Raw genomic sequence first — 16,072 nt, forward strand, 5'->3', positions numbered from 1 at the left:
AATAGTCAAATGAGTTTAAAGCTTCCCCCTAGAGTGGCAGCTCCCTTTGCTAGTCAGTAACATGCAATTCCTTCTATGCTCATATCCCTCTCCCCTTCTTTCAGTCAAGCACCTAACACAGGCTCTCCCAACCTCAGCACTATTGGCATGTTGGCCATCTGGGGGAAAGAATGGGCTGTCTCCTGCATTGTAGGATGTTTAGCAGCCCAACTCTGGCCTCGACTCATCACATGCCAGTAACACCCCCTCCCCTTCTCCTGCAATGGTGACAACCAAGAATGTCTCCAGATATTGCCCAATATTCCCTTGGGGCGGGGGAGACAAAATCATCCCCAGCTGAGAACCACTGCTCTCATATTTGAATGACAGATACAGCTCTAGATGCTGGGAATTCTGCAATGAGCATGAAACATAAGATGTCTGTCTTCAGGAAGCTTACATTCTAATCCCAGGGTGGCTAACAAGATTCATTTTTACTGTAATCCTCATCTACACCTGTCAAGCACCATTAATGGCAAATTAGACATAACTTATGTCCTTCTATAGACTAGGGATAATAATAATGTATTTCATTGTTGAAGAAAAAATAATGTAAAAGTGACTAAAAACATCTGGCTTAAATAAAATACTCGAAAATATGTAACACACACCGGAACCTATTGATATATTTTAATTTCATCAAAAAGTAGAACAGCCAGACAACACATGCAAAAAAACAACAACATAAAGAATATAGCACCACTATGATGCATTCTTACAATATGTAAATGTTCTTGCAATAAATAACCTTAACCTGAATCTAATGAAGTCTATAGATTTAACTAATAGTTTACAGGAAATATGACGGCTAGGGAAACATGTTAAATGACACCATAAGGACACAAAATACAGCCATAACTAAAAAAAGAGAAAACTCTCTTTAAAAATATGACCCAGGCTCACCAACAAAAAAATGCTGGGGCAGGGGGCGGGGTGAGGGTGCAGGGTGCAGAGGGAAGAGAATGTGAAGATTAAAAGCAATTTATAACACATCAACCAGCTCTGGCCAAGCAGCTCAGTTGATTAGTGTCATCCCCACACACCAAGGTTGGGGTTTGATTTCTGGTCAGGACACGTACAAGAGTCAACCAATGAATGCATAAATGAATGAAACAACAAATTGATGTTTCAATGTTCTCTCTCTCTCTCTCTTTCTCTCTCTCCCTGTCTCCCCCCTTCTTCTCTCTCTAAAAAAAAATTAATAAAAAAAACCTCAGATATCAACCAAGTAAAATGTGTTGGCACTGTTTAAATCCTATACTTATTAAATATATATATATATATATATATATATATATATATATATATATATAGACTTTTTTGAAAATAAATCAGAAAAAATGGAACAAAGACTAAGTACTTGGTGATATTAATTTTGTTAGATATAATAATTATATTCCTCTTGTCTTTTCTATATGGTCTTTTTTATTTTTTTAAATATATTTTTATTGATTTCAGAGAGGAAGGGAGAGGGGAGAGAGAGATATCAATGATGAGAGAGAATCATTGATCTGCTGCCTCCTGCATGCCCTCTACTGGTGATTGAGTCCGCAACCCAGGTATGTGCCCTTGACCAGAATCGAACCCGGGACCCTTCAGTCTGCAGGCTGACACTCTATGCACTGAGCCAAACAAGCTAGGACATGGTCTTTTTTAAAAGTCCGTATCTTTTTGACATATATGTTCAAGTATTTATGGGTGCAACAACATGACGTTTTACAAAATCTTTAAAGTATTAACCAAAAACGTGGCAGGTAGGAAGGCTGATGAAATATGAAGGCAGCATGTGGGTAACTGAAGAAGGCAAGATAATGGGGCCATGAGGATCCATTACACTAATCTCTCTGCTTTTATATATTTAAAATTTTTTAAATATGTAAAATTTTATATAAATATGAAATATGTAATAATAAGTTGATTCTAATGTGCTCACTGGAATGCAAACAATATTTACCTGAAAAACAAGCCTAGGTGTTGGACAGAAGAACTGACCCTGTGGGAGCTGTCATGTTTGCCAAAGAAAAACCAACCTCCTCAACAGGACCACAGCTAAGAACTGCCTCCAGGAGTTTTCAGAATTATATTTTCATTGATTTCAGAGAGGAAGGGAGGAGGAGGAGAGAGAGAGAAATATCAATGATGAGAGAAGATCATCAGTCCACTGCCTCCTACAAACCTCCTACTGGGGATCGAGCCCGCAACCCAGGCATGACCTGGACTCAAACCTCAATCTCCTGGTTCATGCAATCGAAGCTCAACCCCTGAGCCACACCAGCGGGGCAGCTGCCAGGATTTTTTCCCCATTGGCTTATTCACTTCTTTTTTCACTCCTTAGATATTTATTTTTTATTTAATCTCAAGCTTTTTAAGGTATTTGCTTTTTATCTAACCTCAAGCTTTTTAATCATTAAATTCCTTTCTTTTTTAGAGAAAGTTTAATGACTCACAGAGATGATGAACCTTTTTCTAATTCTAGTCCTAAATATTTTCTATAATAAATGGAAAAATTCAAGTTTATCTTAAAACCTCAATAAGTAAACTTCTTTTCAAATAGCTCTGCATTTGTTTTATCATTTCAACCTTTAAGATCAAATGGTTTAAATTTAAGCTTTAAAAAATTCATTTTATCCGGGAAAAAAAAAATTCAGTGAATGCAATAAATAGCATTCTTCCCCCATTGTTTCATAGCATTTATGTCCTAAAACTCACATTTACAATAGACATCTATTTCTACACCTCAGTTTGCTCCCTCCAATTCTCTTCTGTTATAATTTACCTACCTGATGTTCCCCTACTTAACTCACTTCCTGGGACATTATTAGCTACCTCACACACGTTCTCCTTTTAATAAGGTTTAACGTGACTATGAAAATGTCTGTGCAGAGTCGGCATCTGCTGGGTCGGATGTCCACATCCTCCCTGCTTCCCTCCTGGTCCTCGGAGGAGCTTACCTCAAATACTGCTTCAGGGCACTCGTTATTGTCTTCACTTCCCAGTCGCTGGAATTCTCCAGGTCCAACTCATTGCAGGTTTTTACATCTAGTGAGCAAGCAAAAAAGAAAAAATAATTAAAACGTTGAACATTCAAAGGCCCTCTTGACTGGCTCACAAAGCTTTCATTTATAAGTGGCCAAACCACAAGTAATTAATTCTGTGGTTTCCTATAAAAACATTATATACCATTTCTTATAATATTGTAAGCCATGACCTATCATTAGACATTTCTAACACTTCAGAAAATCTGTCCTGGAAATCAAAATAAGAGGATCAGGATTGGCCGAGAGCAGGAAAGAACTGGTCATAGTATAGCATTTCAACGGTGACCACTGCAAAGCATGGATAGCTATTATTATGATGATCAATATTATTATCATTATTCAAGCTGTTACTCAGTAGCCATGGCTTAGAGAATGGGGCATTTGCAGTGTCTGTATACTTTCGGCTGTTCAGGTGGCACTATTGCTGTCACACTGCGTTAGGACAGGAAACAGGCAGTGTTGCTAATGGCAAGGTGACTATTAGAACAGCGAAGTCAGTGGGAGGAAAGGATGAGTTTGGTCCACATGTCTAAGATTTGTACTCATCATATCATATTTCTGAAAATTAATACGTGATCAGTCAAAATAGAAATATGATGACAAACTTAAACAGTCATTTGTGGGTACTCTTTCACATTAATATTAGAATTGATACACTCATCCAGGAGATATTTATTGGAACCCCCCGTGTGACATTTCTGACGTTCATTCTAAAATTAAACTAGTTTTCTTTGTCCTACAAGTGTGTTAATGATGTGTTCTTCCAAATGGCCTTTCAAATAGCTAATAAGCTCAAAGAAGACATGAGGCTTCTTAAAAAAAAAGGAAGAGGAGGAGGAGAAGGGAAAAGAGAAAGGGAGAAAAGGAGGGGGGAGAGAGGGAAGAAGGGCGGGAGGAAAGGAAGGAAAGAAGGAGGGAGGGGGGAAGGGAGGCAGTGCATTCTGAAAAGGAGAAAGTCAGTCCTGGATGGTGGGGAAGGCCGGCCCTCTGAGCTGGGTGGGATCTCTGATCCTGGTAAGGCTGGGCTACCATAGCTCGTGTGGCATGGCCGCCGGGCAGAGTGCAGCACTTGGGATCCCAAACCCAGGCTGCAAGCTCTGCGGAAACCCCACTGCACACACATCAGTCCCAAACCCATCTGTACTTGAGGCCCTCACCTGCAGAAAGGAGGTCATGTAAAAGCTCTCAGAGAGCATCAGAGCAAATCAGGGATGTGTATGGATTTCCACATCTTATTAAATGACTAGGTAATTACCATCACTGAATCACTACAAGTATCAGCAGTCAGTGGCAGTACCGGCCTCCGAGGGAGGGAGGAGCAGACGGGTTATAATGCACGATCTCAAACAATCAGTATAAGCATGTCTGCCTTTCTGCAGTCCCATCACACAAAGGAGAAAAGAGGAGATTCATGGAGGGGACTTTCTTTCTCCCTCACTCCAGAATGATGTTTCCACTAAGACAAAAACAAACAAAAAAACCCGTCCTTTCTTTTCCTCCCTTACACTGCACCTGTCTATACAGGGAAGGTGACATCATGTTAGTATTTCCTCTTTAAAAGCACTAAAAAGAAAAAACCTGTCAAAATGGGACCACCACATGATGTCATCCATGCCACTTAAAAAGTTTGAGGCTTGGGTATGAGGAAGGATGGATGACAACTCAATGTTATTCTCGAACTTTTTGAAAATCAAGTAAAACAGGAAGTGATGGTTATTTCACAGCAATAACAGCGTACATATGAAGTCAATTACTCAAAAGTCTGGAGACTTTTTAAAGCACTTCAGCAGTTCTTGATTACAGCAACTGACAGCAGCATGCAATAAACTACAACAATGGCAACTGACATTGATTACATTTTGATCAGTTCCTACCATTCAGGACTCATTTGTTACTGAGCTTGTCAGACAAGCCACAGGTACATTCGAGAAATCAAATTAGGCACCCTGATTAAAGACGCAATCCTTTATAACTGGGACTAAATAATTCTGTTCTAAAGGCTTTGCCAACCAATTACTTCAGTAACTGAATATTCTCTCTCTCATTACATCAATTATTTAAATCTCATTTTAACATACAAGTCAGATAACATATTCAATCAACTTGCTCCCAGAAAATCACCATTTTTAAAACCTTCTGAAGGAAAGGCTTCTAAATGAAACCTTTTATTTTCAGCTTTCTACCAAATTATCATTCTATATTTTGAGAATCATATTTTTCAATAATAAAAAAAAAATCCTTGGATTCATGGAATAAAACGTAGCTGTTACCTCAGGAGCTAATAACTACATTGTGTCTACGGTACTGATCCTCCATTAAATGTTACTGTTTTCAAATAACTCAATCATCCATAGCAGTTTTTTTTTACAATCAGTGGATGCACTGGGACTAGATAAATGTGTTAACTTATTTGGGATTCAAACTTAAAATGCATTGGACTGTTCCATGAGAATATATGTCCTATTGTAAATAAGGTAAACATTTTGCTTCCTTTCTGACCAAGGGAACCACCTGGTGGACTACTTAAAAATTTAAATTAACAAGCAAAGATCCAAACAGTTGGCTTTTTATTTGGATTATGTTTCATAATTTTATAACTAACCAGTGGTCATTTTTTTGAAACAGGAAATTTCCAGCCCAACCTAAATGTAAGTGTTGGCACTGACTGGGGTCTCATTTTAAAGTACTTAAGAAGCATAGTGGTTGAGTGAATTTTGAAAATGATTTTTTTTCAGCTATTAGTTTACTTTTTCACCAATCTATATGAAAAAGTTGTTCTACAAAGTAAAGAAGCTAATATTTTTTAAGTAAAACACTTCTAAATTAGTTTTACTTGTTTTCTATGTTTCTCTGTCTAAACTTAAAATCATCCAATCTTTTTTGCAAATTAGATCTATGTAGAAATAACCACCACATTCACCAGCACACACAAGCTACTATCACATTTTCTCACAAGTTCCCCCCTGCTCTGGTATTTTCATTCCAAGTAGGGAAAAAGACAGAACACGTGAAATTCTAACTCTTCTCAGTTCTAAACTACCCATAACTATTGTAATTAATCTGTTATATTCTCACCCCACTTACTAAAAAAATGACTCACCCAAAGACACCTCATCTGATACTTCTCCCCGCCTTTCCCAACTGCTCTCTCTAAAAAGCAAACCAACAACAAAAAACCCAAAACTTTTTTGAGACCAAGTGCGCCCTCTGTTGGAGCCAAAGGGAAGGGAAGGAAAAATCATCTGTAAAGGGAAGGAAGGCAAATTGTTCACCTGAACATTTTCTCTTGGGAACTTAAGAAGCTGGTCCAGGGAAAACTAGGGGGCCGCTGGGAATCCAGCAGACCACTACCCTCTGTGCCCCGGCCTGGAAGGGTACTACTGACTTTCTATTGTCAACTGCCATTCATATTTCACATTGGCAGTCAGACAGGAGAGAAGATGGGGTGGGGAGAAGGGGGAAGGGGAGGGAGGAGGGCAGGAGGAGAGGAGGAAGGGAAGAAAGAATAATAGAAACATTTTTTTTCCTCTTTTAATCTTAAATGTGAAGGGAGGAAACATACTGAAAAAAATTGCAAGATTTGAGCAGGCATCCTTTCTTTCAAAATCATCCAAACTTTTACATGATACAAAATATTTTAAAAAGTACAAAAAATGTATGTAAAAATGGCAATAATAGAAAAATAATATCAAAGTAAAGAATTACCTTTCGAGAACTAGAAAACTAAGTAAATCAAATTTCTTCTCAAAAAGTATAAAATGACTTGGAACTTTTTCTCAGATACTTAAAAAGTATATCAATTTTCATTTGTACAAAGAAAAATGCATTACAAACAAAAGGTGCTTTGAAAAATTCAAATTTGAAATAAACATTACCTGGAGGAATAGTCATTTCAAAAAAATAAGTGCACAGTACTACAAATGAACAAACTTATCAGAATTAATTATCTAGAGGGAGGAAACATTGATTGGTTTAAAAGTGCAAAGTTAAACATCTGGCAGATTAAGCCAATTTTTTTTCACTAAGATATATAATCTTAAAATAATGTATAGAGATGGGGAAGTTGGTGATAAAGAATGTCTATGAAATAGTTCTATACACGGCTGTTCAGAAACTCTAAAATCCTTTTTTTTGAAGAAGAAGAAGTATAAATTATTTGAATCTGAACACTTGCTTAATCAGAATGAAAGACATATCTTAAAGAAATTGTAAATTTATTAGGAAAGTGGGTAAATCTATTTTGTTAAGAGCTAAAGTTTGAGTTGGTGAGAAAGTAATAAAAAAATATTAATGCTGATGAAAATCCGAAATTTGTGATTGACAATCTTAAACTTATACCAGGAATTATAGATTAAGTAAAATAATTTATATCTCATAGCCCCTTTAAATGAATTGATACTTAATACAAAACCAACAAGCCAGTATCTTTCCCTCACATCAATTTTCTAACTTCCTCTGTTTGCAGAATACCACTGAAAACACAGTCTTTCCTTTGCCAGCAACATTAATGAGGCTGTCACACTTGGGTCCTGGACTCCTCTATTCTGAGTCTCTCAGAAAGCAAAAACAGTTTTCCAGGTCATGAGTTGCAAGTTAAGGATTGTCAAGGAGACATTTCCCAGGAGCAAAGAAACTACCCTTCGAGTTCAAGGATACAAATCACATGGGATTTTGTGAGATTAAGAACAAATGGACAAATTTTGGGGCCATTTAACACTTCAGGGTGGCCACAGAGGCACCCTGCTGGAACTGACCCTGAACATGAACAGAAGATAATAACAACAGTGGCGGGATCCGTAGGACCAACTGACTGCCACGGTGTGCGCCTGTTGGCCAAAAGCCCCCCTCCCTTCTGATAGCAACAGCCTTCCCGTTCTAATCATCATAACACCATCTTGGAAATGAGAAAAGTGTTTCTAATTTTAAAATGAACTAAAAGCAGATGCTATAGTCCCATTAAACTCTTCCAGCTGCTACTGAACCACTGGCAACCTGAGCCTATTTAATTTGGAGACCGCTAATGGCAAAAGGGAAAATCTGACTGCCAAAACGGCAACCCCAGTTAAACCAGAGAGGCAGAAAATAAAGCAGCTCATGGGAGTGGATGCATTCTAATGAGGTCTCCAACTCATGACGGGAAACTTCTACCTGTGGTTAATAGCTTAAAAAAAAAAAGGGAGGGTTGTTGCTTATTAAATCCTTAATTCCACTACAGCCAAACAAGCAATCCTATCTGTGACATCTCAATTAATGATTTTATTCATCTTGGTTTCTGCTTCCTAAAAATGAGTCTTTGCTACAATGCTTTAAGATGCAGAGAGGTTTAAATGCATCGATGGTACACCTGAGGGCACTGTGAATGTTGATTAAGTAAAGGGAGATATCACATTAATTAATATTGAGCAAGGTCCTAATGACACGCAGGCCCTCAAGCTCGATGAGCTAGCATCACTCCTCCAGAGGCAGTCTGCTCTGGGGTGGGCGGAGAAGTGGGCATCTTACAGGTGGCTCTGCACTGGCAGCCGTGTGCAATGGAAAAGCGCTTTGTCATCCCAGTAATGTCTGGGGTGATGAAATGCATTCACTTTCTGGCTTCCTTTGGTCTGTGATGCCAGAGAACACTGTGTTACCTGCACAGATGGGGCATGCATGGTTCTGGAGGTGAGCCTGGTGCAAACGACAAACAAGTCCCTGTGAATACAAATGGGCCCCTGAGAACCAGACTCTTGCTGTCAAATGACAGTTTGGGAAGCTCCATAAAAATAAGCACCTCCCCGTGGTCTTGTCCAATCACGTGGACTGTCGGGACTCTCGACAGCCCATTTGGAAGCCACCCAGAGGCCTGGCTGATGGGAGCAGAAGACATTCACCCATGAGCTGCATGCTTTTCTTTTCTTGCATTTTTTAGTAAGTCAATGGGAAGTGGGTCATCTGTGCTGATGCAAACGCTAATCTACTTCTCAGAGTCAACTGGGAGAAAACTAAGCTAGGCAGCAGCAGAGAATGGATTCACAAGTATGCTGGACGTGACTATGAAACATTAATTCGTGACGTCAATGAACATAAACAAATCATGCATGGAAAATGATTAGAAAAGAGGCATACCCATCAACATACTGAGAAGTCTCTGGACCTTTGAACTCACCCCCACAACTCTGTACAATCCTTGGTCATTTATACCTATTGGAAGAGACAGAATGTTAATGAAATATGAGACTGTCATGTTTTAAAATCTGTCAACAAACAGTTGCTTTCAAAATCTTTGCTAACTCACATTAACAGCATTCCTGTTGAGTATAAAAATAACGTTTGACAAAAGCAAGTGTTTACTACCTTGTTTAGCAGCTTGGTATTCATAAGTTATGGTTGGAAAATCATGTCATAAACAATGTTTCATGTGGACAAAATGTAATGAATTCATGCCAATGAAATTAGTTAAGCAGTACTCATGTATACCAAATAGTGTGTAAAATACACAACTTTCATGTTTATTATGTGTACTTATTCTTGACATTTTCTTCTTTAAAACTTCAGCCTTTTAAAAATAATATGGTGCTGCCTTAGCCACTGTGGCTCAGTTGGTTGAGCGTTGTCCTGTGCACAAGATGGCCGGCTCCATCCAGGTCAGGCCCATGCACGGAGTTTCAGGCTTGACCCCCAGTAGGGAGCAAGCAGGAGGCAGCCAATTGATGGTTCTCTCTCACTGATGTTTCCATCTTTCCCTCTCCCTTCCTCTCTCTCTAAATTAATCAATAAAAACGTATAAAATTTTTTAAATGTATAAATAAATAAAAATAATAGAGTGCCAATTAATACTCAGAAAAAAAACCACTGTTTGGATTATTCTTGAAGACCACAGAAATGCATTCAAAACTGCAGCAGATCTGGTTTTGTTGTTCAGAGCTGTTAAATGCACTGTCTGACGAGAAACTGAAATTTTAAATAAGCATCTCTCAAACTCTACATCAAAACAAACCAAATCGCTGCATTTTCTCTCTGTAGAGACCTGCGAGCAAAGTATTTCTGAGCACAGCAGGCATGAAAGAAAGGCAAGAAAAGTTACTGTCAAACATTAAGTATGTTGAACACATGACCTTGTTTTGATGGCTCATTAGAATAAACCAATTGTAAAAGGATTTTTGGAGGCAATCAGGAAACTGTGAATGGCACTAAGGTTATGTCAAAAATAGTTTATATTTTTTAGGTTATATACTGAAAGGAGTGACCTGTGTTAGATTCACTTTAAGAAGGGGAAAGGGATAGATGAAGCAATTGCAGCAAAATCCTGGAAGTCATCGAGTCTTAGCAACAACAAAAATGGGAGTTCATTGCACCACGTTCTCTACTCTTTTTATGCTTAAAAACTTTTATCAGAAAATAATGACTTCCAGAACATGTGACTTATTTATTTCTCCAAAGAGTTGTAGATTTCTGCCTGTGTGTTTATTTTCTGCACTATGCATGTTGAACACACTGGGCTGATGAGGAGATGACGCCTCTAATCTCCAAAGTTTTCAAAACAAAGAAAAAAATACCAAACAGACCATGAAATTTGCCCATGGGAGTATACTTTTTTCTTTTTTTTTATTCTGTATTAAATTATTACATGTGTCCTTATCCCCCCATTGCCCCTCCCACCCCCCACCCCCGCTCATGCCCTCACCCCTCTGGTGTCTGTGTCCATTGGTTATGCTTATATGCATGCATACAAGTCCTTTGGTTGATCTCTCTCCCTTACCCCCACCCTCCCCTCCCTTCCCTCTGAGATTTGACGGTATGATCAATGCTTCTCTGTCTCTGGATCTGTTTTTGTTCATCAGTTTATGTTGTTCATTATATTCCACAAATGAGTGAGATCATGTGATATTTATGTTTCTCTGACTGACTTATTTCGCTTAGCATAATGCTCTCCAGTTCCATCCATGCTGTTGCGAATGGTAGGAGTTCCTTTTTACTAGTATAGCAGTGTAGTATTCCATTGTGTAGATGTACCATAGTTTTTTAATCCACTCATCTGCTGATGGGCACTTAGGCTGTTTCCAAATCTTAGCTATTGTAAATTGTGCTGCTATGAACATAGGGGGGCATATATCCTTTCTGATTGGTGTTTCTAGTTTCTTGGGATATATTCCTAGAAGTGGGATCACTGTGTCAAATGGAAGTTCCATTTTTAGTTTTTTGAGGAAACTCCATACTGTTCTCCACAGTGGCTGCACCAGTCTGCATTCCCTCCAGCAGTGCACGAGGGTTCCTTTTTCTCTGCATCCTTGCCAGCATTTATCATTTATTGATTTCTTGATGACAGCCATTCTGACAGGTGTGAGATGATACCTCAATGCCATTTTTATTTGCATCTCTCGGATGATTAGTGACTTTGAGCATGTTTTCATATGTCTCTTGGCCTTCTGTTCTTTCAAAAAGTATCTATTTAGGTCCGCTGCCCATTTTTTGATGGGATTATTTATTTTCCTTTTGTTAAGTTGTATGAGGTTCTAATTATATTTTTACTAATTTCAGAGAGGAGAGGAAGGGAGAGGGAGAGAGAGATATAAACATCAATGATGAGAGAAAATCATTGATTGGCTGCCTCCTGCACATCCCTACTGGGGATCGAGCCTGCAACCCAAGTATGTGCCCTCGAACCCGGAGCCCTTCAGTCCACAGGCCAACACTCTATCCACTGAGCCAAACCAGCTAGGGCCATACTTGCTTTTTGTCTCCCTGCCTGGGGTGACGAAAAAGAAATACTAGACAGAGTCTAAAGAACTGGATTCAAATCACAGCTCAGTCACTCCTGAGCTGAGGCTTGGGCAAGATGGGAAAGCTCTCAGTCTAGATGCCGCCTCTGAGATCTCAGACAGCAGCCTACACCCCGTGTCGTGATGGGAGGGAAAAGAGGTGATGCCCACACGTGTTCTCTCAATTACTCAGCAGAGCCAAGAACCAGAGAGCAAAGGCCACCCCTTCACTCCAGACAAGTCTATTCAGAACGCTAAAGAACCGAAGTAGCAGAGAGGCACCTTCCTGATGGGGAATGCTCACTGACTACAAGAAAGGAGAAAAATGCAGGTCAGTTCTGCCAGGAATTGGAAAAAAGAAGGAAAAAAATTTGTCAAGAAACACAAAACTCAGAGACTGAGTTTCATTCCTTCCTCCTCCTGGAGGCCAGAAGGCCGTGGCAGTTTAAAATACCAGAGGATTCCCCGCTCCCCCCAATACTACTCTATTTGAGAGACCTGAAATAGTCTGACCTCGGTGCCAGAAGCCAAAAGAGCAAGCCATATTCTACAGTCAAATAAACGTGCCTGAAATACATGGAGAAATTAAATAAAAATGTTACTTCAGCAATAACAAGCACTTTGCACTGGCAATTACTATCAGATAATTGATCAAGTTTAAACTCATCATCCTAAGGGAAGTAGAGTTAATTGCTAATGCATAATAAAAGGTGCAAGGGGTAATTAATGCTACTCAGCACAGCTTTTATTTTTTTTTAATGAAATTTAAATAAACTTTGTACAAAAGCAAGCTAAGAAGTAGCACGTAAAACACACTCAAGTTGTGCAAGATTTTCTGTTGCATTGTTCTTAGATGCTATGGACTATGAAAACTGGAGCATGCTTTATATCTATAAACACATCATACAAAAGATATTAATACTTTAAAGAATATAAACCACTCAATATGCCAAGTCATGTCAGTGATTTAGCCTATTTTCTCCAGCTTCTCTCAAATTTTCCTTTCTCAGCTAAAGGGATCACTATTTCTAATCACCAAGTATTAGGATTTTGAAATTTTCTTTGATTTCCTCCATGTCACTTTCCAAATTCAACAGGTCAGTGTCTGCATTTTCTTCAAACTCAGAGTAATCTCTGTTTCTTAACAGTTTTAAATGTGATATACACACATTTTTTAAGGCACCCTTACAGGAAACACATAGTCCATTCGGAACATAATCTTTTTTTTTTTCCAAACCTCTGATTATCTAAGTTCTCTTCCATCCCCATTTAAGAGTAAGCCATCAATCCAGTCCAAACTCTTCAGATGAACAAGTATGTAAGGCATAAACACATAAACACCGATGATGGCCCCCACCTCACCTACCCACGTGTACTGTGTGGAATATTCGCTTTAATCAGAGCAGACCACTGACCGGCCCACAATAACCAAATGCATTCCCTCCTCACAGCCACGTTCAGGTGGAAGCCTCCTCCCTTCTCCTCATAAACTACTCATCTGTCAAATATTATTTATCAAATATGTGGCAGGTGCCAGTCTAGCTGCCAAAGATTCAACAGTGAGCAAACATAAAGTTCTATCAGACCTTCAAAACCAGATAAAATACCATCCTTCTGACACCACAGTGATATTCCCTTATTCTGAGCATTGCTCATAATTAATCCTTTTAACACTTAATTACATTTTAAAACTGACAATCTCTTATGCACAATTCACAAAATCAAAAAATCTGAATGCTTGACCTGACATCAGGTTGAGCTTTTATTTTCCCCACTCAGTGTGAATATTTGTATTTCACCATGTTGAAAGTAATTTCCGCCCGGCCGGTGTGGATCAGTGGTGAGCCTCAACCTATGAATCAGGAGATCACGGTTGGTTCCCACTCAGGGCACATGCCTGGGTTGTGGGCTGGATCCCCAGTAGGAGGTGTGCAGGAGGCAGTCAACTGGTGAGTCTCTCTTATCATTGATGTTTCTCTCTCTCTTTCCTCTCCCTTCCTCTCTCTGAAATCAATAAAAATGTGTGTGCTGCCGAAACCGGTTTGGCTCAGTGGATAGAGCGTCGGCCTGCGGACTCAAGGGTCCCAGGTTCGATTCCGGTCAAGGGCATGTACCTTGGTTGCGGGCACATCCCCAGTGGGGGGTGTGCAAAAGGCAGCTGATCGATGTTTCTAACTCTCTATCCCTCTCTCTTCCTCTCTGTGAAAAATCAATAAAATATATTTTAAAAAAAAATGTGTGTGCTTTTAAATGTTATTCCACACAAACCTACCTGGAGATGTTATAGGACTGTACAGTATATGTCCCTTATTACCTTTTTAAATTGAAAAGAAAATCTAAATTCTGAAATACATCCAACTTCAGAATTTTCAGATTACAAACTGCAGGCCTGTGTTCTTCTACGTTCTCTCCCTAAATGCACAGATATTTCACCTGGAAAGATATGAGGTCAACCTTGTTCTTTGTTATTGTTGTTTTTAGTACCTTTCATGGTGCCCTGCATAAAACAGTGGGTGCAGAATAGACTATAGCTAGGTTGATTTGATTTGAAATTAATTTAGAACTACTGATATAGATTGGACTTGGCCAAAACAGACATTATAGTTAGGAAATGAAAAGTTAAAGTTAAGATATCCAAGTTATTAAAACTTTTTCAGGATATCAAGGCCCACTGATTTGCTATCATTACTACAACACTTTCTAACTTTTAACCAAAATGTGTCATCTGCTCAACATGTTTACAGGCCAAAATATTTTTTTTTCTTCTGATAACTAAGATTGGTTCTGATCAGCAGTAAAGAAAAGGGAAGCGCTCTCCATTACAGTGATGGGCGGGTGATGACAGCTGTCCCTGGGCAAAGTGAATAAGGTGAAATCAACTGTGTCTGACTTCCCACCACCTGTCTCCTCCAATCTCACACAGCGCTGTCACATGACACTACCCAGATCTTCCTGGAGGAGAGGGTTAGAAGCGGGAATGAGTCAGGTTTCATCATCATCTCTGCCCAACTGCCTCCCTCTCAGAACCCAAATGACTGGACCAGCACCAGTCTATTCAGCACCAGAAAACACCTGTGTGGAGCTACTGAACTGCCAGGGGTCCCCAGAGGCCCTTGTGAGTGAGCTGGAGAAGCACAAAAGCAAGTAAGATAATCTGAAACAATAAGATGATCTGAAACAAACGAATTAGAGGCAAAAAGAAAATAAAAGTTAACAGGGTTGACAAATTTGGTTCAATAACAGAGGTGGAGGCAAAGTCTGGCAAGTAAATGTGGTAAGAAGGAAACAAAGTGGCAATTCCAAGAAGCAGAAGAGAGAAAACAGGTCATTAAAACACAAACACACACACACACACATACACACACACACACACACACACACACACACACACACACACACACACACAGAAAGACAAATGGAGAACACAAAATGAAAGGAAGGCAAAACTGGAAATAAATGAGAAGATAACAGGCTAAAAATTATATAACCCTTAACTTCCTGTTAACTTCTTAGGAATTATTGAGTGCTGACTGTATTTTAGGCCCTGAGGTGGAATAAAGTGAAGACTGGGGTAAAATTAAAAAGAAATATAAAGTGAAAAGAAAAAGCAGCTTGGAACCAACTGAGCCACAAAGTCTTTCCTTTCCTTTTGGCTTCAGAAATAGATTCTATACCTGATAGTTCAGTATTCTTAATGCCTTGCACAGTCCTCAGCACATGGTATAGACTTAACAAATGGACTGCATAAATTAGTGAATGAACTGAATAAATGAATAATAAGGTGATGACTGATTAGCAAAGAAATAAGGAAAGAAAATTAAGAGAGACAGAAAAGGTTATTTGTAATTAGAAAATATAAATATAACAATATGAAGGGGTAAGGCTCAAAGTGGAACATAAACACTTGCTATGGTAACAGGCACACAATTGTTTTTTAAAGTTTTGCAGGTGTGTGATTTTATAGAAATAAATGATCAATTTCTTTGGGTCTATAAACTAACATTTATTCAACTCTCATTTAGTAACAAGCAGAGTGCATGTCACAGAATGAGGTAATTGATCAATATTTGGGGAGGGGATAAATCATATTTGCACTTGTGCATGTTGACAACAGGGGTGAAAGGTCATTAATGTTCCTACTCGTATTCACAGGATTTACAGCAAAAGTCTGCTGCATGGGAGTTCCCTCAAAAAATTAAATATGGATCTGCCATTTGACCCAGTGATCTCACTTCTGGGAATATATCCTAAGAAACC

At 39.0% G+C, this 16,072-nt stretch overlaps 1 protein-coding gene across 1 annotated transcript in view; it reads right to left on the reverse strand.

The window, feature by feature from the left end:
* ARHGAP10 (Rho GTPase activating protein 10) overlaps positions 1-16,072 on the reverse strand; it is a 265,531-nt gene that overhangs the window by 92,280 nt on the left and 157,179 nt on the right. Inside the window, exons 14-15 of the mRNA XM_079771261.1 lie at positions 9,183-9,257; positions 2,991-3,078 (exon numbers count right to left, since the gene is read on the reverse strand). Coding sequence (XP_079627387.1) covers positions 2,991-3,078; positions 9,183-9,257 — 163 coding nt within the window. The remainder of the gene's footprint in view (positions 1-2,990; positions 3,079-9,182; positions 9,258-16,072) is intronic.

This window comes from Cnephaeus nilssonii (genome assembly GCF_951640355.1).
Source record: "Cnephaeus nilssonii genome assembly, chromosome: 5".
Classification (NCBI taxonomy): domain Eukaryota; kingdom Metazoa; phylum Chordata; class Mammalia; order Chiroptera; family Vespertilionidae; genus Cnephaeus; species Cnephaeus nilssonii.